General features: G+C 41.6%; 1 protein-coding gene across 16 annotated transcripts; it reads right to left on the bottom strand.

Annotated features, from left to right (window-relative positions):
* Nucleotides 1-25,661, bottom strand: PCBP2 (poly(rC) binding protein 2). 16 transcript variants are annotated; one of them, XM_063293817.1, is made up of 15 exons: nt 25,398-25,611; nt 22,638-22,759; nt 22,212-22,235; nt 22,088-22,120; nt 21,595-21,711; nt 18,393-18,524; nt 16,526-16,654; nt 15,453-15,527; nt 13,684-13,770; nt 12,817-12,858; nt 11,606-11,678; nt 11,198-11,236; nt 9,942-9,997; nt 8,553-8,722; nt 1-381 (listed from the first exon to the last, which is right to left on the bottom strand). In XM_063293817.1, the coding sequence occupies exons 2-15, from the start codon at nt 22,704-22,706 to the stop codon at nt 345-347; spliced, it is 1,083 nt and encodes a 360-aa protein (XP_063149887.1). In that variant the 5' UTR covers nt 22,707-22,759; nt 25,398-25,611; the 3' UTR covers nt 1-344. The 16 variants fall into 16 exon arrangements, with proteins under 16 accessions (XP_063149887.1, XP_063149886.1, XP_063149888.1 ...); XM_063293816.1 differs by having other exon boundaries at nt 22,638-22,778; nt 25,398-25,610; XM_063293818.1 differs by having other exon boundaries at nt 9,942-9,994; nt 22,638-22,778; nt 25,398-25,610.
* Between the last annotated feature and the right edge of the window lie 895 nt (nt 25,662-26,556).

Below are 26,556 nucleotides of genomic sequence, written 5' to 3'. Positions count from 1 at the left end.
TCCAGTCCATCTTTTTATTTTTTTGAAAAATTTCTGACATTACAGAACTAAACTGAAATGTATTAATTCCACTCTTACATTTCATGACATAACAGAAAAACTTCATGAGCCAAGAAAGGGGAAGAAGCTTAAACTAAAATATGAATCAGCATTTTAACAGCTGAACAGAGAAAAGGAATTAAAATGCTGCAATTAAAAAAATCATGAGTGGATGGGTAAAGCATGTAGAACTGAAAATTTACAAACTAGTTAAAACCTGGAATTGCTGACTGCTCAAAAACTACACAGATGGATCATGGGGATGAACGGCAGAAACGGGTAATGGGTGAGGTGGTGGCATTGTCCTAGCTGCTTCCCATTCCACCAGTCTCCGAAGAAAGCCTGCGACGAAAACAGAAGTTAAAGTCTTTTAACAAATGTAGACAACTTAGAGCCAGATTTTGACATAAGTCCAAATTCTGCTTTATAACATGATTTCTCCAACCATGAAAGGTATATTATTTATAGAAAAGTCGTAATTGGCACATGGTACCTTTTAGCTAATTTTTCAGAGCAGATCTGCTCCACCTCTGCCAGCTAGCACTGCCCCACGTAACAGTTAATACAGAAATGGCTACAAACACACAAATAATTATCTTTAACACCTTGCAGTCACTTAGAAACCCAAAAGGAAAGTCAGTCAGGCTTTACTGCAGCCCTCATACATTTGTCCCCATATCAAGCATGGCTTCCAGTAAAGTGTCTTAAATATTCAGTACCTCCTGCATGTGTGCATACTAGACAATACAGTTACCAGAATTCAGGTTCACCAGTATTTTTTAGAAGCAGGCATAATATAGTATCCCCTGCTCCTACTAGCACATGCAAACATATAGCCATTAAACTGTGGCTCTGTTGCCATGCATTTAGTATTCTAACCCTTAGTCACAAAAAGTAATGCTTATTAGGCATGTTCAAGTATTTAGGCAAGATCAAATTTAACAATAGTCAAATAATTAAACACCAATACAAATGGTTTTGATTTAAAAGACATGAGAATTTTTCCTTCCAGGATCATCAACCCAGTTTCTCAAATTGATGTATATAATAAAATTCAAACACAATTATACACCTTTAACGGTTGTCTGCTTACAGAAAAACTGGTTTTACTCTGCCTGTAATTTAAGCTATTCTAAATTAAATCATTCTTTGCTTATAAAAATCTAAAGCCCCTATATGGAGGAATTTATATTTGTTTCAGCCATGAATTTTCCACTCTTAGACCATCACAAAAGCACACCTTAATCCACTGGTTGATAGTGAGGAACAGATTTTACTAATAAAGTTACATTAAAAGAACCACCTGAGTGTCCATGAAAAATTATTTTAAGGGGGGGAAAAAAAGGACATTACACATCAACCATTTGAAATCTAGGGCTTGAGGTCTGTATATTTAAGCAGAAGCCATGCTATACAAACTTACCTTTCAGGAAGGAGGCTGTCTAATGTAGACTACTAACTTTGAGTGAGAGACTGACAAGCTGCACCCGCATTATTAGGAGAAGGGTTAGGCAACACAAATGGGTAAGGCTCAGCTACATGGGTCTTTGCCACACATCAGGCCAGAATGGGGTAGAAGAGTAATATAATCAGGCCTTATGTATACTACTGAATAATTGAAACTTCCCAGTCCTTTTTTAATAGGATGACCTAAGGCAGCTTTCCTTGGAGTGATTGGTAAGACTTCTTGGTAACTGAGGTTCATGCATTTGAAGGATGCCAAGGCTGGGGAAGGCTGATCTAGCCATAAAAAAGGACAATCCAGCAGAAAGTAGAATTCTAAGTGAGACCCACTCAAACAAGGGAAAGGAATGGCTCATGCCAACTAAATACATGAAGAGGTTTGAGTACAATGAAGCAGTTCACAGGCAGCCTTCCTAAACTGCTATGTGGAGACACAATTCCCAAAATTCCCAATCGGTATGGCCAACAGGAAAGGCTGTCCCACAGAATGGAATGGAAGAGTGGTACATGTGAGCACTTCCTTACCCACCCAAAATAGTTTAGCAAACACTGCAAATTACTTTTCTGTTTTCTGGAAAGGTAAGTACTCAGTGCATACCCACACTAGTGGATTATGCATCAGTACAACTTGACTTTTTTATCACACTGCTAAGAGCAATTGCTTTTCTTCACTCCTTGCTTATAAAGGCCTTGGGGCAGGGAGAATTTTAAAAGTGTGTGTGGAGAAACAGCATCTCCTCAGTTTGTATGTTCTGACCTTCAGGGTGTAGAACAGCTGTTTGTGTGACCTCTGACATACTGAAAAATGAACCTCATAGTCTTTGCTACTTGGCCCTCATGTAGTTGTACCTTCACCCTCCCAAAAGGCTGAGGCAAATTCAAATCCAGGAAATTTACAAATCAGTGATAGATCACTGCTATGAGCAAGTCGTGAGCCCAAGAGTAACAGCAGGCTGTAGAGAATGAGGTTCTATGGGTAGTCACCTTATTTGTAATTCTGTGAGGTAAGGCTCTTCAGGAGTATAACCCAAACCCAGAAAAAAGATGTTATTGATTTTCCCCCACTATCAATAAAGCCAACTGTTTTCAGATCTGTAATTTTTGCACATACTACATAATACATGCAAAGTGTGCCTGCTTTGATACAATTGGACAGAGGAACACCTTTTTCCTGCTGCATCGTAAAACTAATGGTATTAAAGATTGGAAAAGTTGTAAAGGTGGATATGGATGCAAGCTTGATGTTTTAACAAAAGGAAGTCAAGTGCAGATATCCACTTCCCAACTTTATGAGTTTTATATGGTTATTACTGAGAACTAGTGTTTGTGTAGTATAACAAATAGCTTCTGGACAACACATCACCATCTTACTGGTCACAAAATCAGTCTCTACAGGACACTATGAAACAGACGGCCAGCCCATAAGCTTGGTTAAGAGTGGACAATTTTTACTTGATGTGATTACACTACAGCAGAACATATTTTTTTTAAAAAAGTTACAATTGTGAAAGTCAAACTGCAGAAACAATTACTAAAAAAGACTCCTACTATTAAAGAAAAAAAGATTTGACAAAACTGCATAAGTCAGCCAGTTAATGGCCATCCCAACCCTCACAGTAGGATCAGATTAGACCCTCCACATCCCTGAATGCAAAGTCCAAAATTATGTAGCCCCATAATCTAATTGCCATTTCAAACTTGTTCCAATTTTAATACAAAAGATAAGCACACAATTCTTATCAGTTTCAACAGTCATCTTTTCTTATTCAATGTTACTTCAGCTCTTTGAAGATTAATAAACACTGGAGACTTTTTTTTTTTTTTAAAGGAAGAACTGCAATGTTCATGTAGCAATCCCAGGCTAAAGATCAAGTTATTCTAATTCAGATGGGAAAATAATGTAATGAGCACCATGCTAACACAAGAGCACTGCTTTTTATCACATTATCCTTTTTTGTCTGCCTTCCGTTTCCAAAGAGCCCTTATTAGTAGAAACAGGCAACTACTTGGTCTTTGAAACCAGAAGAATGGCTGGGAGAAGAAAAGCCAACTGGCTAGCTTTGGCAGATGACTAGCTTTCAATACAAACTGCATGGCCTAAGGAGCATCTCTTAAAAGACACTATACACAAACTACTATTTTCATCAATAGTAATGAGATCTTTAAACTATAGCTCTGGGCTACTCATCTATCAGCTTGAAAAACTAAATATCAGATAGTTGAAGATTAGAACTTTTATGTCATTGTAGAACACATGGTGAAAGGAGGCTGGTGTTGCAGCACTTTTAAAGCTGTTCATTACAGTGTGCTTGCTGATCCAAGTTCATTTATCTCTTTAGTGATAACATTGTCCTGGATGTAGAGAAAGCCAGGTATCTGAAGCACTTGCGTTCTTCAGAGACCTATAACCATCTGTACAAAGGAACAGGACATGAGCGCAAAGAAATGCATCACATTTCTACCAAGCATGTGAATGTCTACATGCTAACTAGGAATCCTCATGGACAACTGATAGCCCGAATGGAAGCACAGTAGTATACAAGAGCTACTCCCTGCCTTCAGTTGGCAGCTTCACAATTGTATATTGGGTGTTACAGCTTCCAAAGCATAGAGTTTAAACACTTCATTACACTCCAGGAAAGCCTGCTCTAATGTGAGATATATTTTGTACTACCATTTCCGTCAACCCCAAGACAATACAGCAGCAGGCAGGGATGACCGAAGTTTTGGTCCCAAACACCTGGAGGCTCTCAGGCTGAGGAAAACTATTCTAGGACAGTAATTGACAACTATTTAAAGACTTTAGCCTGGGTGTGCAATGTGATATCCACCAGCTTGCAGTCATATAGTTTGAATCCAATTCAGGCACATCTGTGCACATTCTCACTGTGATAGCTTTATTACAAGACAGACATTGAGACAGGTTTGGCCAAAGTAGCCTCTTTGCAACAGCTTAAACCAAGGTATCACAAAATGAATAGTTTATTAACAAATGCTAGAATTCCATACCCGCCCAACCCTTGCCCACCCTCCTTATTTCATGTAACAATGCAAACAAAAACTACTAAAGCAACAGCCACAAGCTATATAATCAAGATTACTACTGGACTCAAACTGATTAATACACTTGCTCAATTGTCTTTGACCTAGTGGAGATCGGCAGCAAAAAGAAACTCCATCCTAAAGGAATCACAAGCTCATTTCTGTTTTGAAGTTTAAAAAAAAATCTCTTCCAAGTCTCCTCTACGGGATCCCCATTGCTGAAAAGCAATCTGCTGTTCCTCTAAGGCCACAAGCAGACTCTCAGTAGGGAGAGAATCTCTGTTTCTCCGTTTTCAGTTTGTTAGTAACACATGGCACAGCTGAGGTGGTGGAGGCACCCTTAGCAGCAGACACAACATTTAGAGCCAGGAGAGGGACGGGTTTCATGCCAAGCAGACTGGAGACACAGGGGGCGGTCGGAAGAGGGTTGGGGAGGCTGGAGGGTGCGTCGGAGACCCCCGCTGTCGCGAGCGAGGGGGTGGTGGTGGAGGAGGAAGAAGAAGAAGGGGTGGAGGGTTGAGAGAGGTTGATGCTGAGGTGGTCGGGGATCGTGACGGAGGCTGCCTGGGAGGAGGGTTTAGCGCTTTCTAAACTGTAACAGAGGAAAAAAGGAACAAAAATACGGGTGGGTGGATGGGAACACCACACAAAAAGCACAGGACACAAAACAGCTTAAATAGCATGAACCTAGTCTGGAAAGGTCTGGAAATAGCATAGCCAGAAGAAAGATGGGATGGGGAGAGAATGCTGGCTGCCAGGGAATCTCAACATTCTCTAGATGTACCAAGGTCCATTTCTAGCCCCAGAATATTGCCACTGTTCCCAGCCCTGATCCCATTATGGATAATTCCAACTTCTACTTATATTCATTTCAGAAGTGGCCATTTTGTTATTTAATACAGAACTATACATACCACCCTTGGAAGCTACAGAAAACCTAAACAATGCGGTCAGCATTGATTCGCAAAAGATCTTCCCACATACTTTTCTTTGCCTTCCCAACTGTTACTTCAGTTTTAACACAGACTGCAGTATTCAAATGTCTCCCTGAGGTAGCAAACCAACGCTAACACAGTGTTGAGTTCTATACAATGGTACTATAATCAACTGGGAAGTCTTAACTGAATTCCAGGAATTTAGCATTAGTTTTCTCCATATTAATGAAAGAAAAGTCGCTTCCTTTTTTTGGCTGAGACCACTTAAAACAATGTATTTAATAAAATCAAGGGCTTTTTAAATTTATGTTAGAAAGAGTTCAATGAATTATAGGCTGATCTGACATTTTAACCATGCAACTTGTGCTTCCCTAGAAAACAAGAATCACAAGTTTAATTTCATCCAGAATTGCAGCTCATGCTCTGGATGTTTTCCTTCACTTACTCTACCCAGAGAATTCCTTCTCTATTAATACTGAGACACTTCATTGGTTAACGGAGGCAGTGTTTTGAGAGTACCCAGATATTAGGCCATGGTAGTCACTTCTATTTTCCTTTGAGATGTTTCAACACTGACTATTGATTCTCCTACTGGAGCCTGAGTTCACAAGACAGTACATTATCTATAAAAAACATTAAGGCATGTGCAACCATTCCAAGCTTGAACATTCAGAGCTCAGAACATCAGCTGAGTATTCCGTGTTCAAACAGGATATCCAGCATTTTTTAGTTCTATCCCAAACCTAGGGCAAATTGGAGTGCTTCACTCCCATGTTGTTTTGAATATTCCAGTGCCCCACAATAGGGCTTGGATTTGGAAGACCTTTTTTAAAAGAAGAAATGGGATTTAGCCAACAAAATAGCAAGCAAAATTTCCATCCTTGCCACTGGCTACAGCTAGTTGAAGACAAGAAGTTGGATGTGAATTAAGAATGTGTTGCTTGTCTAGTTGGCAGTTTTACTGTTGTTTTAAATCCTTTGCTAGGGGGTCAGGTTATCTTAAATTTTAATGGAATATATTTGTCCCATGTCTCCCCATTATGTGTTTTGCTTTCTGTTTCAGGCAGGTTGCCAAAACACCAACATGTGCATATTTATCAGAAACAGCGTTGCTATGCTATTGAGTATTCAGGATGGCTTGCAAAAAAAGCTCCAACAGAAAAGTCTACTGATATGCTATTCATGGGCTATGCTAAAGTAAATCCACTGATTTATTCCTTGTGCAAGTAAGTTTTAATTTTGAAAACATTTGAAGTAATCTCCTTGGCTACTTTTTTCTGCAGATTGGGTGGTCGCAAAAGTCAACAGACTACTATCTATTTTTATTTTCTTAGAAAGTAAAATGGAGCAAAGCCTTGCTACTCTCTCTCTTTTGATGTAAGTCTTGAGCGGCTGGCAGTCTTTTGAAATGTTACAGAAGGATGTTTTGAGTAAGGCTGTTTTAATCTGCGCTTAGAACTATTATTTATTTATCCTGCTTGATATAGCTAGACTTTCTTATATGTCCAGGAACACAGATTAGGAGAGGGTTGTTCCTTTGCCAGAAACCGTTGCTTTATGCATAGAATGGTTAATCCCTATTGCTTAATACCAGATCAGCCGAAACTAATAAATTTTGCAAACACATTTAGCAATTCTAAATAAGACACACAATTTAGAGGGCAGGACCTTGATTATGTATATAGCACTTTCTCTAAATACGTTATGTTGTAGCCTTGAAGACAGAAACTATTTCTAGTTATTTCACATACAATACCTCTTTTTAGGCACAGTGTCAAAACGTTCCAAGTCCCTGAGTTCAGTCTGAACCCACCATTAGCCCTTTGATTCCACAGTAGCCATTTGCAAGTGTCATTAAGCCACTTACAAAACATCAATTCTTTCTGCATAGTTCCCACCACCACGTTACAGTTCCAGTGTAAATTTAACTGGGGAGAGCTTGAGAGCCTCTAATGAGAAGAGTTTTTAAAGGTTTTCATAGCACTGATTGAGGGGATATTCACTTCAATGTTAGTTCCTATACTAACATTTAGCTAGTAAACTAAATTGAAGCAACTGTTTCCTGGGCACCCCAAAATGGCCACTTCTGTTCAAAGACATTAAGAGGCTTTCAAGTGGTTTTAAAGATGTCAGCAAGTTCACATCTGGAATATACTTATTTGCTATACTATAGCAGCCCAAAAGCTAAACTGTAGATTCTTAACATTAGCCTGCTTTTTTTTGCAATGGATACTTTAGCCATAACATAGATGGCAGATAAGAATTTCAGGACACAGAATACCAGCTGTTTGGGTCTGGGCTTTTAATTATTGAAGACACCACTCTCCATTAAGCCGACGGTTTTGGTTTTGCCTCACAAGATCAAGTGGCAAAGGGCTATTTGCCAGTTAGGGGTTGTAAGGACAGAGGCCCAGATGCTGCCACTGCTTGATGCAGAGCCCGACTTCCATTACTGGGAGCTCTGCTGCTAGCAAAAGCATCTATGGAGAAAAAGAACTGCGGGAGCTGTGGCAGTGGACAAAGCCACGTTCCTGGGGCAGAGCTAGCCCTACCCTTTTCTTGAGCCCCAAACAAAGTGGCCTGCACAGCTCTCAAGAAAAGGCATAATATATCATTTCGGAACCCAGCTAAGCACCTCGTTTTTAAAAAAATAAAACAGGCACAACTTAGCAATATGATTCCAAATTTAGTTTACCTTCATAAAAACACAGGCTTTTGAGGAGTAGCAATGATTCACTCTCTCACGTAAGCTAAAAAGTCTTTTTTTTAAAAAAAAAGAAAGCCCAAGATCTGTGGTTGCAGTGAAGTATGTACTGCATGTCTTATTTTTCTCCTCTACCTACAAGATCTCCAGTACCTTCCTAGCTTCAACACACACATCCACGAAGATGAGATAGCTCTTGTGCACCAAACAGCAGGTTAGCTCACTATTTCTGCACAAGAGCAGGGGAGGGGGGTATTGGGAAGTTTATTTCAGTCTTTTAAAAAGTTCTCCTGCTTTAATAAATGTTTAACATTCCCTTCTTTTATCATCTGAGGCATGCATTATAAAGCAGCATAGTAAAGACTTACCTGACATTAATTAGGTACTGAGCCAGGCTGATGCTGGCTGCAGATCCAGTTATGGTAACCTGCCTGTCAGTAGATCCTTCCACTGGATTGGCAATTTTGATCTGCGCCCCAGACATCTGGCGAATCTCATTGATCTTGGCGCCTTGACGCCCAATGATACAGCCAATCAGCTAAGAAATAAAACAAAACGAAGTATTAATCAGTCTGAAATGCCAAAATTATGTTTTCCTACTGTTATTTTCTTTCCAGACTTGGGTCAGACTGATGTCTAGAAACTATGTAAACACTCCTTTCTAGCATCAGGAAACTTCACTATTGTTAAAGGAGCTTTTCTTAAATTGTTTTTCCAGTTGGCATATTAATTGTATGTGAATCTGAATGAACAAGCTTGCCCCACAGTGTTAACCTAGTTAGGCAAACAACTCTATTCTCCCCTAAACTGGACATAGTATTTCCATATTATCCAAGGATCACCAACTTTCCTTAGAAAGGCAGCTTAAAACCTGTAATTGTCATTTCACTCTTGGCAGACCAAAAGGAAAATGCTGCTCTTATTCCTGTCTTGTGCCATGATATGCTCTGTAATGTAAGGCAAAATTATGGCGATGGGGAAAAAGTCCACCTTCTGCCATACTGTGCCGTGTAATCAATATTATTCATGGGTTATGGCACCTTTTTTGCAAAAACAAAAAATGTCTTTACGAGAGGACCAATTAACATAGGAAGGAAAAACATAAATGTACTGGGGTTAAAGCAAGCCTTTTGGATTCAAAGCAGTGTTAACTTGAATAAGCCGAACACATACTCAGTTTCAACATTTGCTGTTTAAATCACTGTGACAACCTAATGACACTCCAGCATGTTGGCAGCCACACTGCGTCTGCAAGGTAACAGCACAGCTTTCGGTGTTATCACGTACCGTATTCTTTTGGAAGGTTCTCAGCGGCATCGATTTTGGGATGTTAGTTCTCAGTATTTTTGTATGCTAAAGGCTTCTTCTCAGAAGGCCACCACATTAACACCCTACAAACTACTCATTAATCCAAAATGTTTTAGCCTGTAAAGAATTTCCTTCATTCTAAGTTGCAGCATTTGTTTTAGAGGACTACAGAGAGAAAGCACAACTGCTCCTTTCCTTTTCAGTTACGGATGCATAATCTAAGTGACACCTTAAGAGAGTTAGACGCCTTGATATCATTCATGTAATGTAATTTAAATGCCTTCTCTTTCCATCCGTAACAACGCCCTGAACTTAAAATAGGTGTGCAGTCTATAGCACAACCATAACATTCCTGTGATGGAACTCCCAAAAAGAGTATCTCAAAACAATCCAGAAGAGCTTTATCCGAACCGCACATCTAGAATTCTGCGTCTTTGAAAAATACTTACATCGTTTGGAATGGTGAGTTCATGAGAAGTAGTTTGAGCTGATGCATCCAAACCTGCTAACACACAGAAAGAGATCAAAACAAGTTTAAAGTTGGGACAACCAGCATAGTACAAAACTGAAATGCCAGACCAGTCAGGCTATCACTCGCTGCTGAAAAGATTGCAATCTCGAAGTGTTCAAGCAGGAGATGAGCAAGATGTTAAACCTAAGCCTCTCTTTCCTTTTTGATAAAATCTCTGATTATAAAGCAGACACAAATGAATGTTTATACTTGGCCAGAGAAAACTGTAGCAGTAACACCATCTCTTCCTATGGACAAACAATGAACAAACCAGTATTACCCTTTACACAATACTTTCCAACAAGGCTGTAATAAACACAGACCCAAAGCAAACACTTATAATCATCTGTATACATTTTATTTGTACATAAAATTATTGCTGCCTCATGGCACAACACCCTCAGAGGTTTCTTACTCGCTCTGATACCTGCCCATCCGGTAAGAACAGGAATAGAGGGCTTGTTCTGGGACCCAACCACTCCCCTGGGACTATTGTCCCCAGGGACCATGGGCATCGGCCTTTTCCATCACAGAATCCCTCCTCTGGAACACCACACCCCAGGTACCAGAATGGCCCCAACGCTGCCAGGATCCCGGACAGCCAGTAAGTCCTGGCTTTTTCAAAGGGACGGGGGAACGATCCATGGCGGCTCTCCTGAGTGGTTGCTGTTGGCTGCCTTGGTGCTGTATTTTGTTTGGTGGTCTGTTGTTATTCACTGTATCTTGTTATTGTAGTTTTTACTTTGTATACTGGACGTAGGCTGTACCTCAGCTGTTTTTGACCAGAACTGCACAAAAGCCTCAACAAATAAACACACAAACAAACAGGCAGTACCATCTGCACTGTCGAGAGACTTGTGTATAATCCCATTCTCATGTTTATTGATCCAACATAGCTATTGTGTGAATACCTCTAGCTGCCCTATCATCTTCACAAGCAAACAGCTCATGAAAAGATAGAGCACAGACTTATTCATTCTATTATCTGCTCTCCAATACAGGTTCTAGCACACTGTATTTTACAGAAGAAGAAAAAATTACCAAATCGAGTATGATTTTGCGCCTGTATCGTGTGCTGTAGGCTTTTTTCCCCTGCACTATTATGCAGTCAGCAGAATTTGGTGACTGTGAAAGAATCCCCTACCATTATGAACACACACAATAGAGTAACTACAGTTTTTTTTCAGTCATTACCCCAATAGCCTTTCACATCTGGAGAGCTGGATTCAACGCCTGTCAAAATACAAGGGACAGTAAGTGCGGTGGTCCTAGCCGAAGTCCTATCAGACTTTCAGCAACAAGACAAACTTTTATACAATTTGGTACAACTATTTCTACCATAGTAGTTGGAAAGCAAGATGCAACTGGCAATGCTACTGAAAGGACCAAAGGAGGAAGCAGCATCAACATTCTCTTTAAAATCAACACAATGTTCTTGTTCTTGAGGATAGTAAAAGCCACCTGTTCTTCAAGATTGGTACCTGTGGATCTTTTCTTTCTTTTTAAGCGAGAAAACGAGCTTAAGGCGACCATTTACATTAAATGGCCAAGTGGAGATTCTTGGACTGCTAGCTTATATAATAAAGAACATGATTTTCATACCACTGAATCCAGTGTTGCCATGAGACATTGGAAAGTGTGACTGTTGCATTGCCAACTGGTGCAGCTTGGTCAGCTAGAAAAAGAGAGAGAAAGATGGATGTTAGGACTTTTGTAGACTTACTTGTTCAGCACAGTTTAAAGAAAAACAGACCCTGCAAGCTGAGCATGAGGTGCTGCCCCTTGGGATAGGGGAGTTCAGGAGGAAAACTGGATTGAGGAGCAAGCGCTTCCCTGAGCAGAGATGGGTACAAACAGTAGAAAAGCACCATGGGGCGTGAGGCCAACACCCATCTCAAAGACCCCTGGCTCAACAGAAGGCATCTGCAGTGAATTGTGACAAACACCAGGAGACAAAGCACAAACAGGCAAAATAACACAGAGACTGATTTGCAGTGGTGCTTGGGACCACACCATGCAGGACTCTGTCAAGCATTTGGAGGGGAGAGGTATATCATGAGGAGTGACCAGAATGGAGTCAGATGCTCTCCCCAATATTAAACAGTGCAAATTTCTAACTCTTGGCCTTAGACTCGCTCATCCCAGCCCCACCCTTTCCTGCTCTAAGCATGCTATGAGCAGAGATCAATTCCTATATGCCCTTCCATGAGAAGTACTACAACTATCTCACACACCAGAAGGTATTAGTAAAGAAGGACAGTCAGGGAAAAAAAGTCCTTTCACATTGAGTGAAGACAGCTAATGGATTTATTATTAGCAGGAAGTGTGCCAAGAAAAGGCATCCCAAGCAAAGCCCCATCACCTTATAACGACACCTGTACAGTGACTACATGATGTGCTGGCCATCATGTTTAGAAATGAAAACTCAAGTCTGAGGCTAGCTTCCCCTCCACCACCAGGAAGTGCACTACACCCAATGCCCTATGCCATTTACTAAGAACCACAATGACAGTATACCATGGAGTTTTGTTTTGTTTGTTTGGGGGATCTGATGTCAAATTGTGGGGGAGGAACTGAAACTTGGGCAGAATATCAGGTTTTGCTGTGCAAGTGTGTGTCACAGGACACAGAAAAAGGAGGAGAGGTTTAAGGTTGATTACATAAAGAACTGAACAAAATTTGAGGCTCATTTTAGGTTGGATTGTGGTTTCAAATCAAAACAGACTTCTAAAGTGGCTTGTTGAGAAAGCATGGAGAATTTTTGAAGGGAGAAGTGGGGTGATTTCAAGACAAGAAGTGTAAACAAAACTTACATCTGGCTGTGGAATGGCATACTGTCCTTGAATGGTATAGGCCTACAAAAAGGAGGAAAACAGTCCTATTAAAAACCATTGGACAGCCACCCAGTGACAGATAGATTTCAACTAGCCAGTAAGCCAGAAAGCTGAGGGGAGAATTGTTGGTGGGGAGCCTGAAGGCAGGTCTCTTAAGGGGCTCCTTGTATTAGCTAGGTGTATATATATATATAGTGTTTGAAGGGAAAGTGTTCCCCGCCACAAAAAGGATTAGTATTAACAGCTGGTTGTTGGTGAAGATTTGTTGTTTAGCAGAGGACTGGACTGTGCTACAAGCCCTCCTGCCCTACGCATTCTCCCTCCATACTGGACTCAAAGGGAAGCTTAATTACTTCCTATACCTCCAACTGTTTTAACAGCTAAGAAGAACCAGCTGAGTGTTCATCCCCATCCCACTCCATCCTCTTTAACACCCTATGGTGGACCTCGTACAGTCAGGCACTGGATGGCAGAAATACATCTGGAAGAGTAAGGAGAAAGCAGCAGCCAGCCAAACACGATGGTTCTAGGAATAACCCTACTGAAGCAACCCAGCAAGGCAGTCACTGTATGGGGACTTGCTTAACGCTAAGGGAGGCTTTGGAAGAACAAATCTCTCACTGGTCAGGCAGGGGGAGAAGTACGGCCCTGGTTGGAATTGGCCAAGCAGTTACCACCTGCAGGGCTGCCTACTGGCCTGCCAGGCACTGTTTGGTGGGCTCAATCCAGTTCCCAACGAACAGGAGTTCACAGCACAAGCCGCCACCACCAATCTTGCCACCCTTGTTGGCAGTCTCAAAGAGGCCAAGGATTGAATGGGCCATGGAGACTGAACTCCCCTCTCACCTCTTGAGGTGGTCCCTCCAGGTCAGAGTTGAGGCACATTGATGGGGCGGTGTGGGGGTAGCTTGCACTGCCGCTGCTGTACCTGTCCTGTGGATAAATAGAGGACTTCAGTCTCCAGGGCTGTCAATCCGAAACCTTTCGCTAACACCAAAGTCACATAAAACTTACTCTGATCAAGGGTTAACCTGTACTAGGCAGATGCTGGCTCACTCTGACTCTTGTCACATCAGTAGCAAAGACAATGTGAGATTTCCCTGGGAGCAAACCCCAACTACCTTCAACTTCAGGGACGGGGACTGCTTGGATACAAAGTGTCTTACTCTAACGGCATTAACAGGGCTACTCTGCCACAAGATCAACTGCTAGGATGCAAGTGACCTACTTCAAGTATCTTCAGTAACCTCCCAAGTGCCTTTGCACTGCCAATTAATTGCTTAGCAAGCTGTCACGAGCTACTGGAAGGTAGGTAATATGAATGGGGCAAGGAAGAAAGAGGAAGGGATTGAGGCAAGAACAAGATCACGACAGCACCTTTCCCCCAGCAAGTGGTTATCAGCAAGATACCCCAACATAAGTTGCATATGAATGTATAAGCACTGGGTACATTGCAGCCAGGCCTGTCCAGCTGCTGCCTCTACATTTCTGTTGCTGACTGGAACCTCTTTCCCAGCGCCATCCTTGCTTCTCTTCACAATCTCAGGTTGGCTTAGTTCACCTCACCCAATCCACTTCTGAAGCATCTGAAAGCTAATGCAGCCCTTTTCAAAAAAGCAAGCTTACAGGTGGGCCTTGAGGCACTGTGCTCAAAAGCAGTTAAAAGGCTAGGTCCTCAGAGTGTTCCAACTCCACTCCACATACTCAGGCAAGAGCCTTCCCTGGACACGCAGTTCTGAGAGACCCGCTTTTCAGAAGTGCATGCTTCAACCTCAAACAAAATCTGTCTAAAATGATTGCAAGCATCTTCAAGTCCAGTTAAATACCTGAACACTCACAGTCCACTCGAATGTCACTGAAAATGCGTAACTATTCACAGGATTCCAGCCAGCTGAGAGACTGAAGTCATGCACTGGCCATACCAATGTATTTGATCAGAAAATTAACATATTTGTGCCTCATCTTCCTGTGTCCTTGAAGCAGAGTAAATTAATCATACCCCAAATTGTTTGATGTGTTTTTAAACTAGCCACAGGTATTCCTTCATATATAGTTAACAAGAAAGTGGCATTCATTTCCTCTTTAAAAGGACGAAAGAAGTTAAAAAGAAGTAATTCCCATATGTTCCAGATTCTGGGCTCAAACATATGGTGGCATCAACCAGCATCTCCTCCTCACTTCCTCAGCCCTCTAGGACACAGCTCTCCCAACATCTGCCCCTCTCAAGAGTCAGCCCCTGCCGCTTTTGAACTACGGTTCTGCAGAATTAATAGCCTATTAATTATCACTAATTTGAATGCTGACTCAAAATTGAGGGGCCAGGGGAGAGAGACTGCAAGCGGTCCTATGCTTGGAATAGATTATAAATGCCAATGAAATCCTGCAAACCACAGTGCTGACTACATTAATTCCCAAAAGAGACCAGAGTTTTGTGAACATTTGAGAGCAGCCTCCAAAGAACAAAACCAAAGCAGCAGAGGTAGCACTGTGCTGGCCAGATGGGCAGCACAGGTGATAAGCATGCAGAGTAGTTTGATGTGTGCTGGCAGTGTTGAAGCTTGGTAGGCTACTGCTGTTTTGCCCCCACCCATACCCAACAAGAGGAATGGCCTTACCTGACCGCCTGCAAAGATGACAGGAGAACTGGATGGCTTGGGTCGATAGGGGATGGTGACACCCTTTGGGGGAGACTAGATTACAAAGAGTCAAAGGGGAAAACATGATTAATTAATAGGGACTTCTTAAGAGACATCAAGTATCTGCCAGAATACTTAAATAACAAGCTGAACTAGGTAGTTAACTGCTGTATCTATGGCTTCTACAATTCTTTGATTTGTTGCTGAGCAGTAGTCACGTCAGTCTTCTGCAATGGAAAAGCTCAACGTTTTTGCTGACTGAGGCCAGTTTGCTTGTGGCGTGAGTTCTCAGGGAAGTCATTCAACAGATAAGAGGTGTAAAAAAGAAATGCTACAGACAACTAGGAATATCTAGAAGCAAATAAAATAATTCTACAAAATGAAGACAAATGATGTAGAACTGTGATGAGAAGAAAAACCTTTACTGAGAAACCTAGCACTGATTTTGTTTTTTTCTGTGTTTATATATTCCCATGGAGATACATGCCATGACCAAAAAGACAGTCCAGCTTTCTGTAGCTAGTCAATACAATAGAAGATGACAATAAACCAATCAAAATAGTATTTCGTTGAATACTATATAGTTGCAGTGCCTTTCTAGGCATACCACATCAGGAATACTTTAAAAATCTGTTCACATTCAACCAAGGACTATCTGCCTTAAGGGATACCTACAACTGAAGTGCTCATGATGCCTTCAGACACCTTCAGATGTTTTCTACTGATTTGATAAACAAAGATCCCCACTAGAGAATGCTATGGACAATCATGATCCTTTTAAAAACCCTTTGCCTCAATGACATTTCAAGCATCATTTACATGAACCACCCTGTTACTAGAAAGAAAGGAGGTGCTTTCTCCTTCATGAAACTTTCCTGCTATTTTATGAAGCAAAAAAATAAAATAGAAATTCAGCTGACAACATGAGAATCTTTTATCAGCTGCTCAAAATCAAGAAAGCAACTGGCCATTATCCAATGACATTGTCCTCTTTACTCTTCTGCTGTTCTCTACCTTCTATGTATAAGTATTATGCCTTAAAAAAAAATTACCTCCAGCATGACCACACAGATCTGTTTGACACACTCGATAATGGATTGCGGAATCCCAGCAATGGTGATCGCTCTTTCAGTAGAGTTGGGTAACATGTCTCCTGCCACTTGGACCTGCGCCCCTGTGCTCTTAAGATTGAAAATACAAAATCAGTATTCTGCTTCATGATTCATACGGTTTATACCTTTTCTTTCAAGGAAAGATAGTAATTAGTACCATTAGGAAAGCAACAAATTTATTGGAAGTTACTGTTACACAAAAAGAAATTGCAGAACAGTTCCAGTATGATATTCAGAGTCCTACATATTTTGAAATTGTTTTCACTTCTGTTTATAAAATAACCTTGCAAGTACTATTTCAGGATGACTCTAGAATGGAGTCACAAAAATAAGAAGTATTAGTTCCCCCTTTTTGTATGCACTAAGAATTTTGACATACTCTCTACAGTACAGCAATAGTGTTGAAATGACACAAGGCAGCTGTAGATTTCAATCTGATGTTAAGCAAGGATGATTGCAATGTGGCATACTTCTTAAGAGTACTGTAGTCAAAATAATATGACACCAAAGATCAACATCAATTGTTGAGGACAAGGTTATTTCTACGCCTTACTCAACTTCAAAAAAGGCTGAGGAACAGAAAAGCGTGAACATTCGTAACTTTTCCAGAATTGTAGGAGTAGAACTGCCCTACTACAGCTAGAGATAAATGACCTGATTAAAGTAAAAGGACATTCCTGCTTTTGGAAGCATAACATCTACAACCCTTAGGATCAAGTCATGTACATTTTTATCCTGGCTAATGCCACTTAATTACCAATTAACTACATCAAATGATAGTTCTGTATATTTCAATCCACACAACCCATGTACTTAAGTTTGTAAATGAAAGGGCTTGTCCAAATGATGTTGGCCATCCAAGATTTCATGAGCAAAGTACTGGGGTAGGGGGAATGTCAGTATAACAGCCCCTTTGTTGAGATGTTAATTTAAAAAAAAAATTCTCCCATATTCATGTTCCAGAATAATGAACTGAAAAAATAAAAATCTTCAAGTAAGAGGTATCGGTACCTTCCACCTTCTTTAATATTCTGCTATTTTATAAATTAAATAAAACTAAGTCAATTGAAGGGACGCGGTAGCGCTGCGGGTTAAACCGCTGAGCTGTCGATCGGAAGGTCGGCGGTTCGAAACCGCGCGGCGGGGTGAGCTCCCGTTGCTAGTCCCAGCTCCTGCTCACCTAGCAGTTCGAAAACATGCAAATGTGAGTAGATCAATCGGTACCGCTTCGGCGGGAAGGTAACGGCGTTCCGAGTCGTCATGCTGGCCACATGACCCGGAAGTGTCTATGACAACGCCGGCTCCAAGGCTTAGAAACGGAGATGAGCACCACCCCCTAGAGTCGGATTCGACTGGACTTTACGTCAAGGGAAACCTTTACCTTAAGTCAATTTTAAACTAGAATGTGCCTATAAAACCTTTTTACCAATATAAAAACAAAATAATAGCTTGCAAAAACAGGCTGATGCCTACCAAGAACCAGCAAAATTAACAGGGAGCTGAACCATTCAATTTCACTAACAAATTTGACACTAACTTATTGCTAGAGATAAAAAAGAAGAGATTGAAAAGAGTAATTTTCCAAAAAGCAGCTACTATACTGAGCTTGGCTCCAGCCACCCTCTAGTATCAGTTTCATGAGCACTAAATATAAATGGCTGTATTAAGCAGAATGGTGCAGAGCCTATGCATAGCATTCAAGTTCACTGCATTTGGCAAAAGATGAAGTCATAATGACGAGTGTGTAATTTTTTCCACAGAACAAACAGTAAACAATCTCACAATCCCAGTAGAACTGAGTACCCACCTCTCTTATCTCTTTGATTTTGCAGCCTCCTTTCCCAATAAGTGAACCACATTGGCTGGCAGGTACCACGAGTCTCAGAGTAACAGGGGGCCTGCTAGAAGCTGTACTGTTAGTCATTGAGCTGCTGATGTCCTGAAAACAGAAGTTAACAAACTTCAGATAAGCAAAGTTTCAACTAGAGACTTAATACCGTGTCGATGCATTCTGCAAATCCTGTTTCTTCTAACAACTAAACTCGCCTGCATCATGTCCTCAGTAGACTACTAGCAGTCTTCCCAACTACTGAACTTCTAATGAGAAGGCACATGCTCTTTGGTCCTTGAGCCAGCTAAGAAATTCCTCCCATATTTTCCCCTACAGCATATAAAAACACAACACGTCTTCTAACATGTATAGAGTCAAGTTCTTATTCAGCATATTAAAAGCAAATCATCTTTACTTCACATACTGTAACATGGAAACAACTCATAATATGGAAATATAGGAAAAAAACACAGCTGAATGTCAGCTCTAAAACAGGCCAAAGAAGTCTTCCTATCCTTCTCAAAAGGCTCAGCTATCAGATACAAAAACCTGCTTCCAGTGCCAGTATTTTTATCTTTGAAATTTCAGTCATGGTATAGACATTACAACTGCACTATCTAAAAACCTAAACTCAATAGCTGCAGCAGTTTTCTGCTAAGCAAGCTAAAATTTCCATGCCAAGAAGAGCAAAAATATAATTTCACTACTCAAGGACAAGGGCTGAAGCTTTCAAGAAGCAATAGAGCAAGCAGAAAAGGCTGTTTCAGGTTACTGAAATTCTGCTTATATTTGGGCACTGCATTTCAAGTTAAGAGGCCTACTTTAGCATGCCAAACTTTAAAGCATGCAAATGAACATCCGTTTAATATTTAAGTGGCTTTTCGTTGAAGGAAACGTTACATTTTTTAGCTTGAAAATTTAAATCATATTCTTATGCTGTATTATTTGGTAGACTGAGGGCATGCTATTGAAACAGCAGGGTCGGTGAAGTCAGCCAACTGAAGCAAGAAAATGATTTCACAAATTGCTAATTTTGGAAGCAACTCAAAACTGTTATGCTAGAGTATTTACTCTGATACTGAAAACATACTGTGTCTTAGAACCAATTTTCTTTCAGGCTTGCTTCTGAAATTATTTCAAAATTATTTTTCAAATTATTTTGAAATTAAGGTAAAGATGAAAAAAATCTATCAAAATGTTCCAAACCAGTATTTCAGTGGAAAAAGACACTGCAGGACTATAGCACAGGCTGTTTTATTTCCAGTCTGTAAGAAGCTGATACTATAAAGATTTAAGAGAAAACAAAGCCAAATGCTTGCTCCATTTATCCTAACATCAGTAGAAATGGAGGGGCACCTTATTTTTATTGCGATTACTCTAACTGGGGCAAATCCACACTCTATACCAGGCATGCACAACTTGTACAGGGGAAATGGTCACACTGACAAATTAAAAATCACTGTGGGCCACAAGGGAATATCTGGCACACCAATCAGCTGTTCAGCAGATAGCAGAGCGGCAGCAGTGCTGCAGAGGCCTGGAGGTGCTAAGCAATGTATCTCTCATAGGAGCAGCTGACTTAAAAAAAAAAAAAAAAAAAAACACCGGCAGGCAGAAGCATCAACTAAAGTTTTCAAAGCTTCAAAAGGAACTATTCTTACTTCTGCCTCACATTTTCAGAATTCTAGTGATAGAGACCAGGGCTGTTTATACCATACAGGATTGAGAAAAGTCGTTCAAGTGGCCATAATTTGAGAGCACCAGTTTAGTGTAGTGGCTCAGGTGCTGGCCTAGGAACCAGGGAACTGAGTTCTAGGCCTCCCGTAGGCATGGAAGCTGGCTGGGTGACTCTGGGTGAGTCTCTCGCTCTCAGCCCAACCCACCTCATAGGGTTGTCATTGTAGGGGAAATAGGTGGCAGAGTATTAGGTATGTTCGCCTCGAGTTAGATAGATATAAATGGCAGGATAAAAATCTAAGAATAATACAGGTAGTCCTCGACTTACAACCATTCGGGCAGCAACTGTTCAAAGTTATTGATGGCGCTGAAAAAAGTGACTTATGACCAGAACTTGTGCTCACAACCATCAGTGTTCCCACAGTCACGTGATCAAAATTCAGGTGCCTACCAACTGGCATATATTTACAACGGTTGCAGTGTCCCGGGGTCACATGATTGCCCTTTGCGACCTTCCCAGCCAGCTTCCAACAAGCAGTCAATGGGGAACCGCATGATTCGCTTCACAACCACTACAAAAAAGGTTGTAAAACTGGGTGCAGTCACGTGGTGCCTCCCTTAACAACTGCACCACTTGATGACAAATTTTCCAGTCCCTATTGCAGTTGTTAAGTCGAGGACTACCTGTAATAATTCAACAAAATCCATAGTACAGATTTATTGTATTTCTCTTTCTTGCAATTACAAGCAAAGCTTTGAAGAGCAGTTGAAGTCATTGTTCAAAGCACCTCTCCATATTATACCAGAGCCCCCTAGAAAGAGATGTTTTAAGAACTCAAGGGATTGAGCAGGGAAACAAATTAAGTAGCCTCTTCCCCCTTTAAGAATATTGTAGGATGAGAGTCATTAGACTACGGTACATTCAGGAGAGTCTGGTAGCACTTTCTCCAGCTAACAACTTTTGTTAACCTCTGCTCCATATGAAGTGAGCTGCAGCTCACAAAAGTGCGTATCTTTTAATAAAATGTATTAGTCAGAAAAGGTGCTATCAGACTCATGTTTTGGGGTTTTTTACTCCCTTTGAATAACATCATGGGAATCTGCTCAGCTTAGGATCCCAGTTCATTGTTTGAGTAACAAACAAAATCTACTCTAATTATTTTTTGAAAATGTTCTTGGCCACATAAAAATGTGTGTTCTTATACTCTCCAAGGAAAAAAAAGTATCTCCAGCACTAAAACCTACTCAACAGTTCCCATTAAAGTTCATTAATTCAGTTTAAAATTCCTTCTTTCCACAAAATATGCTGTGCTTTAACTGAAGTTTAGTTTAAACATCTTTATGTGCAAAGTCAAAATACATCAATTACATTTAGCACTACCAGATAATATAGCCAACAGAACACATTACTCCAGTGTTGTCACAGGACAGAGTGTACCCAAAAGGCCTTTCATGATCATATCCCCAACCCACAAAGGATCATCTAATTAAATTCACACACCTCTTCCAGTTTATCAATAATCATAGCAAAAGCTTTGAAGATGGCATTAGTGGGTCCAGCAAGAGTGATAATCCGTTCTGGGCAGTTCCCTTCTGAGATGTTAATCCGTGCACCACTCTAAAAAGGAAATAAAATTGAGTTGCTAGACAATTATGCATGATTTTTTACCCACTTCTTATGATTACACTGAAGTCTGTGGGATTTGTTTTTAAGCAAGCATGCTAAGGATTAGGCTGTGTTGCCTCATTGTGGGTTTTGCCTCTGGTCTGCCTCACTGTGACCTTCAAAAGTTGAAAGACAAATAACTTTTTCCCCATAAAGTTCCCTACTCCAAAGTTGTGCATCTGGAAACAACATCCAGTTAAAACAAAGCCAGGTAGGGTGCAAGAACAACCTCATAATCACTTATACCTGCTTAGTTAAAAAGACCCATATTGCCATATAAATCAGTCTTGTCCATTTTGTTTTCTTGTTTTTATCCTTCCAAACCTACCTCTTCACGCATCTTCTTTACAGATTCTCCTTTCTATGCAGAGGGGGGGGGGAAAAAAGGAAAAGCTGGTCAACAATGTTACTAATCCGAATTTATGTAAGAAAATACAAATTGTTTCACATACCTTCCCAATGATGCTTCCAACCTCCTGAAAGAGCAAACATAAAAAAGCTATAGTTCTTATATATATTAATAGATGTCCACAACCACAAGTTCCCAAACATTGTAAGTTCTACATTTTTTCAAACAACAAAAAAAAAGCATTTATTTTTTCAATTAACCTGAGGAACATTATCATATTACAACTTCTAAATAATCGTCTCAAAGCTCTGATTGAGGTAATTCCACCGAAAAAGGATTTAAATCAGCGTTTTTGAGATATTCTTAATTAAGTTAAATTCTAGTTTCCCTTCTTAGGGGTTAAGAGAACAATATATGGCATGCCAAGAGCAAGCAGATGTTTTAATCTGATCAGACAACTGGGTTTTCCAAGGCATTTACTGTGACCTAGTTTCACGCCAAGACAAAGAACATGGAAAGCAGCAAGTACCTTCCCATGCATAAGTAGGCGAATGGTAAGTGTGACATTTAAACCTCCTTCGATAACACCGGTGTCCATCTTGAGCTGTGTTCAGTTAGGTCAGGCTTAGTCAGTGGTCAAATCTTTGGTCGCTGGGAGAAAAAAACCAAACTGTAACAGAAAAATACCATCTCATCACCCACCAGCTCATCGGAACCATTTCCACTCTACCTTTAATGTACTATTTGAACACTTCAGTTTCTAAATCTAGCTTGTGAGAAAGTAACCACGGGACATAGGGGGTTTCCCCCTTTGAAATCACAACTTTGCCATAACTCTGAGCAAAGAAAAAAATTATTACTGCCCTTCACTGTTTGCAATGAACAGAAAAATTAAAATACTGCCAGAAGGAAAGAAGAGATCCAAATTTATTTCCACCTTCATTTTAATTCTGCCAGGACACTGGCTTGGTTGAGTATGCAATGTCTTGGAGCCTCAGACACTGGAGTCCTCTGAGATTAATGCCTGGACTGCTCTGTCTGTCCTGTTCACAAATTGTAGATATTATACATGTCTTAGTATTATGTACTCACAGTAACATTCGCTTAACCTGACAAGAGAGAATGGGCCAAAGTAACCTATACACCCAGAGATTTCCAGGTGCTTGCTATTAAGATTTGATGCTCATAAGATAAATTTCCATCTCTTATGTGTTTATTCATAAACTATTCAGATACTACTTAGTAACTGAAAGTGTTCATGTTTACCAGAAGTATTAATTATAATTCTGTGCTTGAAACGCTCAAGTCATGCACTAGATAGATTCCCCTTGAACAATCTGATTTTCTACTCACTCCTGGGCATCCCTTTCCCAATTTTACTAAAAGAGATAGATTGCCATTTTCAGTTCCACAACAAACCAAATAGTTTCTGCAATAATTATTCCCAGTTATTCTGGCAATTTCAACCTAAGAATATTGAAAAAGCTGCTTAAATCTGACAGCGCAGAGCCTGGTTGCCCGACTGTATCAGTATGCAATGCTGAAATCAATTTTTATATCAGAGTCAACCAATGACCTCAAGTACCAAGGACCTCAATCTTGAATCCATTAAATATCTTCTGAGCATGTGCAGTGTGCTTTTTCCCTTAACATTACAGTAAGATACAACACATGCAGTTTTTTTTAAAAAATTAATGGATGAATGACAAAAATTACTTGTTCAGTTGTTAAGATATGTATCGGTATCAAAGAAAGCCAGTTTGGTGTAGTGGTTAAGGCATCAGGCTAGAAACCCGGAGACCAGTCCCACCTGAGGCACAAAGCCAATTGGGTGACCTTGGGCCAGTCCCTCTCTCTCAGCCCTAGGAAGCAGGCAGCAGCAACCCACTTTTGAAAAACCTTGCCAAGAAAACTGCAGGAACTTAGTCCAGACAGCCACCAGGAGTCAACACTGACTTGAATATATCAGTATTAAGGATATGGAAAAACAGACCAGGACAGAAACTACTTTTTATTGTTAAGAATTAAGAAACAGATTAAGATTTTTCTTGCTTAAAGCCTAGCTAAACAAACAAACAGGATAGAGTATATAGAATAAAAGATGAATTCACTTTATCTGCCACATTTCAAGTTGGCCTATATATTTTTTAAAGCATATTATGCAACACTCTCCTAATTCCTTATTTATCTCATTCATGTAACTGACAGGGATTTTTGTCTACACCAACAATTTAACAGGTAATGGATTAAAAATCAGATGCTCAAAAAGGAAGTCAGCCTTCCTTGTTTACAATTATATTTTAAAAACCCTACCCAAAGTTTTTAATCTCAACTATTTCTATTATTTTCCAATCATTTTAAGTTTCTACCAAGAGAATTTTATTTTTCTGAAAAATCTGACTGCCTTTTGTCCGAAATGTTTCTCCAAAAAGTAGGTGAGCTGGCAAAATGAGTACGCAGCCTAATATACATACATTTCAGCCTATTACATAGTATGTATTACCGACCTGTTTATTAAAAAAAAAAAAGTATCCTAAATACTCCTAAACCAGTCCAGTGTTGGGGGGGGGGAGGAGTAAGAATCTCCACTTATATTTTAATCTAAACCCTACTCTATTTTAAAACAGAAATTCTTGCGACAAAGTTCTTATAGCGACTTTCCTCCCAGAACGAGCCGAGCAGGCTAAAAGGGAATCGCAGTAACATTGAAGAGGGCGCTGTATCGCTGGCGGGAGGTGCTTTGAAATTACACAAGACGCAACTATGCTGCTCCCTTCGCCGCTCCCTCCGCCTGTTCTAAGAGATCCGCCCGCGAGCGGGCCTCCTTCATTCTCCGACTCATAGCTGAGCGCGTTAGCGTCAGCCTCGCCTCGCCCTCCCCCTCCCCCGCATAAACTCCGCCCCTCCCTTTCCCTCCCCCCCTCCCCCCTCCGACCGTCCCTCGCGCGGCCCGGGCCTAGATCCCGCCCAATGTGACGCAGCAACAGCGCGCGCCCCCCCCGGCCCAGTGCGGCCTTCCCAGTAGCGCCCCCCCAACAGCGCTGATCGCGCGGGCCCCACTCCTCTCCAATACGCAGGTGGCAACACGAACGCGGCCACCCCTCCCCCTACCGCGCCTCACACACGCAGTCGGGCCGGACTAGGCCCCAGTAGGCCGCGACCGTATCTTCCAGCTTCCTTAGTGACCCGGCCGGGTTTGGGGAAGAGGGCTGACGGAAAAGTGAAGCTACTCGAGGCCGAGGATTGGGAAAGGGGGGGGCACTAATCCAGGGTTAGTGGGGAACCTTACCTGGCGGGATAGCTGGCCAGGCCAGGCCGCGCACGTCCGCTCGCTCTCTCGCTCACTCACTCGCTCGGGCGGGGGGGGGAGGGGATGGGACGGGGGAGCGGGAGGAGGGAGGGCGGGTGGTGCGTGGGTCCCCGGGGCGGGCGGAGGGAGCGGGACAGGGGGAGGGGAGGAGGAGGAGGAGGAGAGAGCCGGGGTGGGCGGGTGGGATGGCGGCGGCGGGAGGAGGGCAAGGGCAGCGGGAAGGGGCTGCGGCAGCTGCTCTTGCGGCGGCGGCCTCGGCGGGTCTGGGAGGGGGAGCCGGAGAGCGGGGCGATTTCAACCCCGCCTTGACCCGGAAATAATAAGATCCCTCCCCCGTGAGGACCTCTTGCGCGCTAGAACAAGAGAGAGAGGGAGCCAGCGCGGCTCAGCCAGTCACCGTTGTAATGTGGATCATAGAGCGGAGGCAATAATAGGCGGGCCTGGAACATCGGATAGAGCGTCTTCAATGGCGGGGGTGGTAAGATTCCCCCTTCAGGTTAAATGCGTAGTCTTCCAAAAGCAGCGTGGTTCGACTGACGAACCATGGAGAATCGCTGCAGGAGGAAAGGGACAGGAAAAAAGCGGGTAGCCATCTATTTATCTACAGGCTGCTTATCTGTAATAACACTGCGATTTCCAAAATTGCCGCCCTATTAGTATTACTGCGGGGAGAGGAAGCACCCAGCTTGTTTTCAGTTCTTGTTAACTTTGACGGTACAATCAGCAGCAGCCCAGGGCAAACATCAGAGGACGCGAAATATGCCCCTCTTACAAGCTCTGGAGACAGCGCGCACCACACCCCAAAAAAGTTCCTTAGTTGGCCTTTTTACTCTCTCTCCTGTACATGAGTTCCTAGCGATGATTCTCGATAGGAAGAGTAACTCAAGAGTCCTAGCGGCGTTGTAGTGATGGTGAGTTAAAAGCTGCTAAGTCGTGTTCGCTGGCAACGTCCGGACTCACGCACGTCCACCTACCAGAAATAGTTTTGCTCGACCACAGAGAGAGACCGGCATGCTTACCTGGGGAGAAGCCTTATTTTAAACGCGCTAGGCTCGATGAACATCCCTAAGATTGCCTTGTAAGACGAGAAAACGCAAAAATGGGAAGGAGAGGAACCTGTTCAAAAATACAAATCTAT

This window comes from Candoia aspera, chromosome 2 (assembly GCF_035149785.1).
Source record: "Candoia aspera isolate rCanAsp1 chromosome 2, rCanAsp1.hap2, whole genome shotgun sequence".
Classification (NCBI taxonomy): Eukaryota; Metazoa; Chordata; class Lepidosauria; order Squamata; family Boidae; genus Candoia; species Candoia aspera.
The sequence above is the reverse complement of the archived record's forward strand: the minus strand, read 5'-3'. Positions and strand labels throughout refer to the sequence as shown.

Bases quoted from the DNA above. Each gene is read 5' to 3' on its own strand.
- PCBP2 (XM_063293831.1), bottom strand. From the start codon at position 22,706: ATGGACACCGGTGTTATCGAAGGAGGTTTAAATGTCACACTTACCATT. The intron at 13,771-15,452 runs GTAAGGCCATTC...ATTTATCCACAG, and splicing joins TCATCTTTGCAGGCGGTCAG to GACAGGTACAGCAGCGGCAG. The intron at 11,237-11,605 runs GTATGAAAATCA...GTATTTTGACAG, and splicing joins TGGCAACACTGGATTCAGTG to GCGTTGAATCCAGCTCTCCA.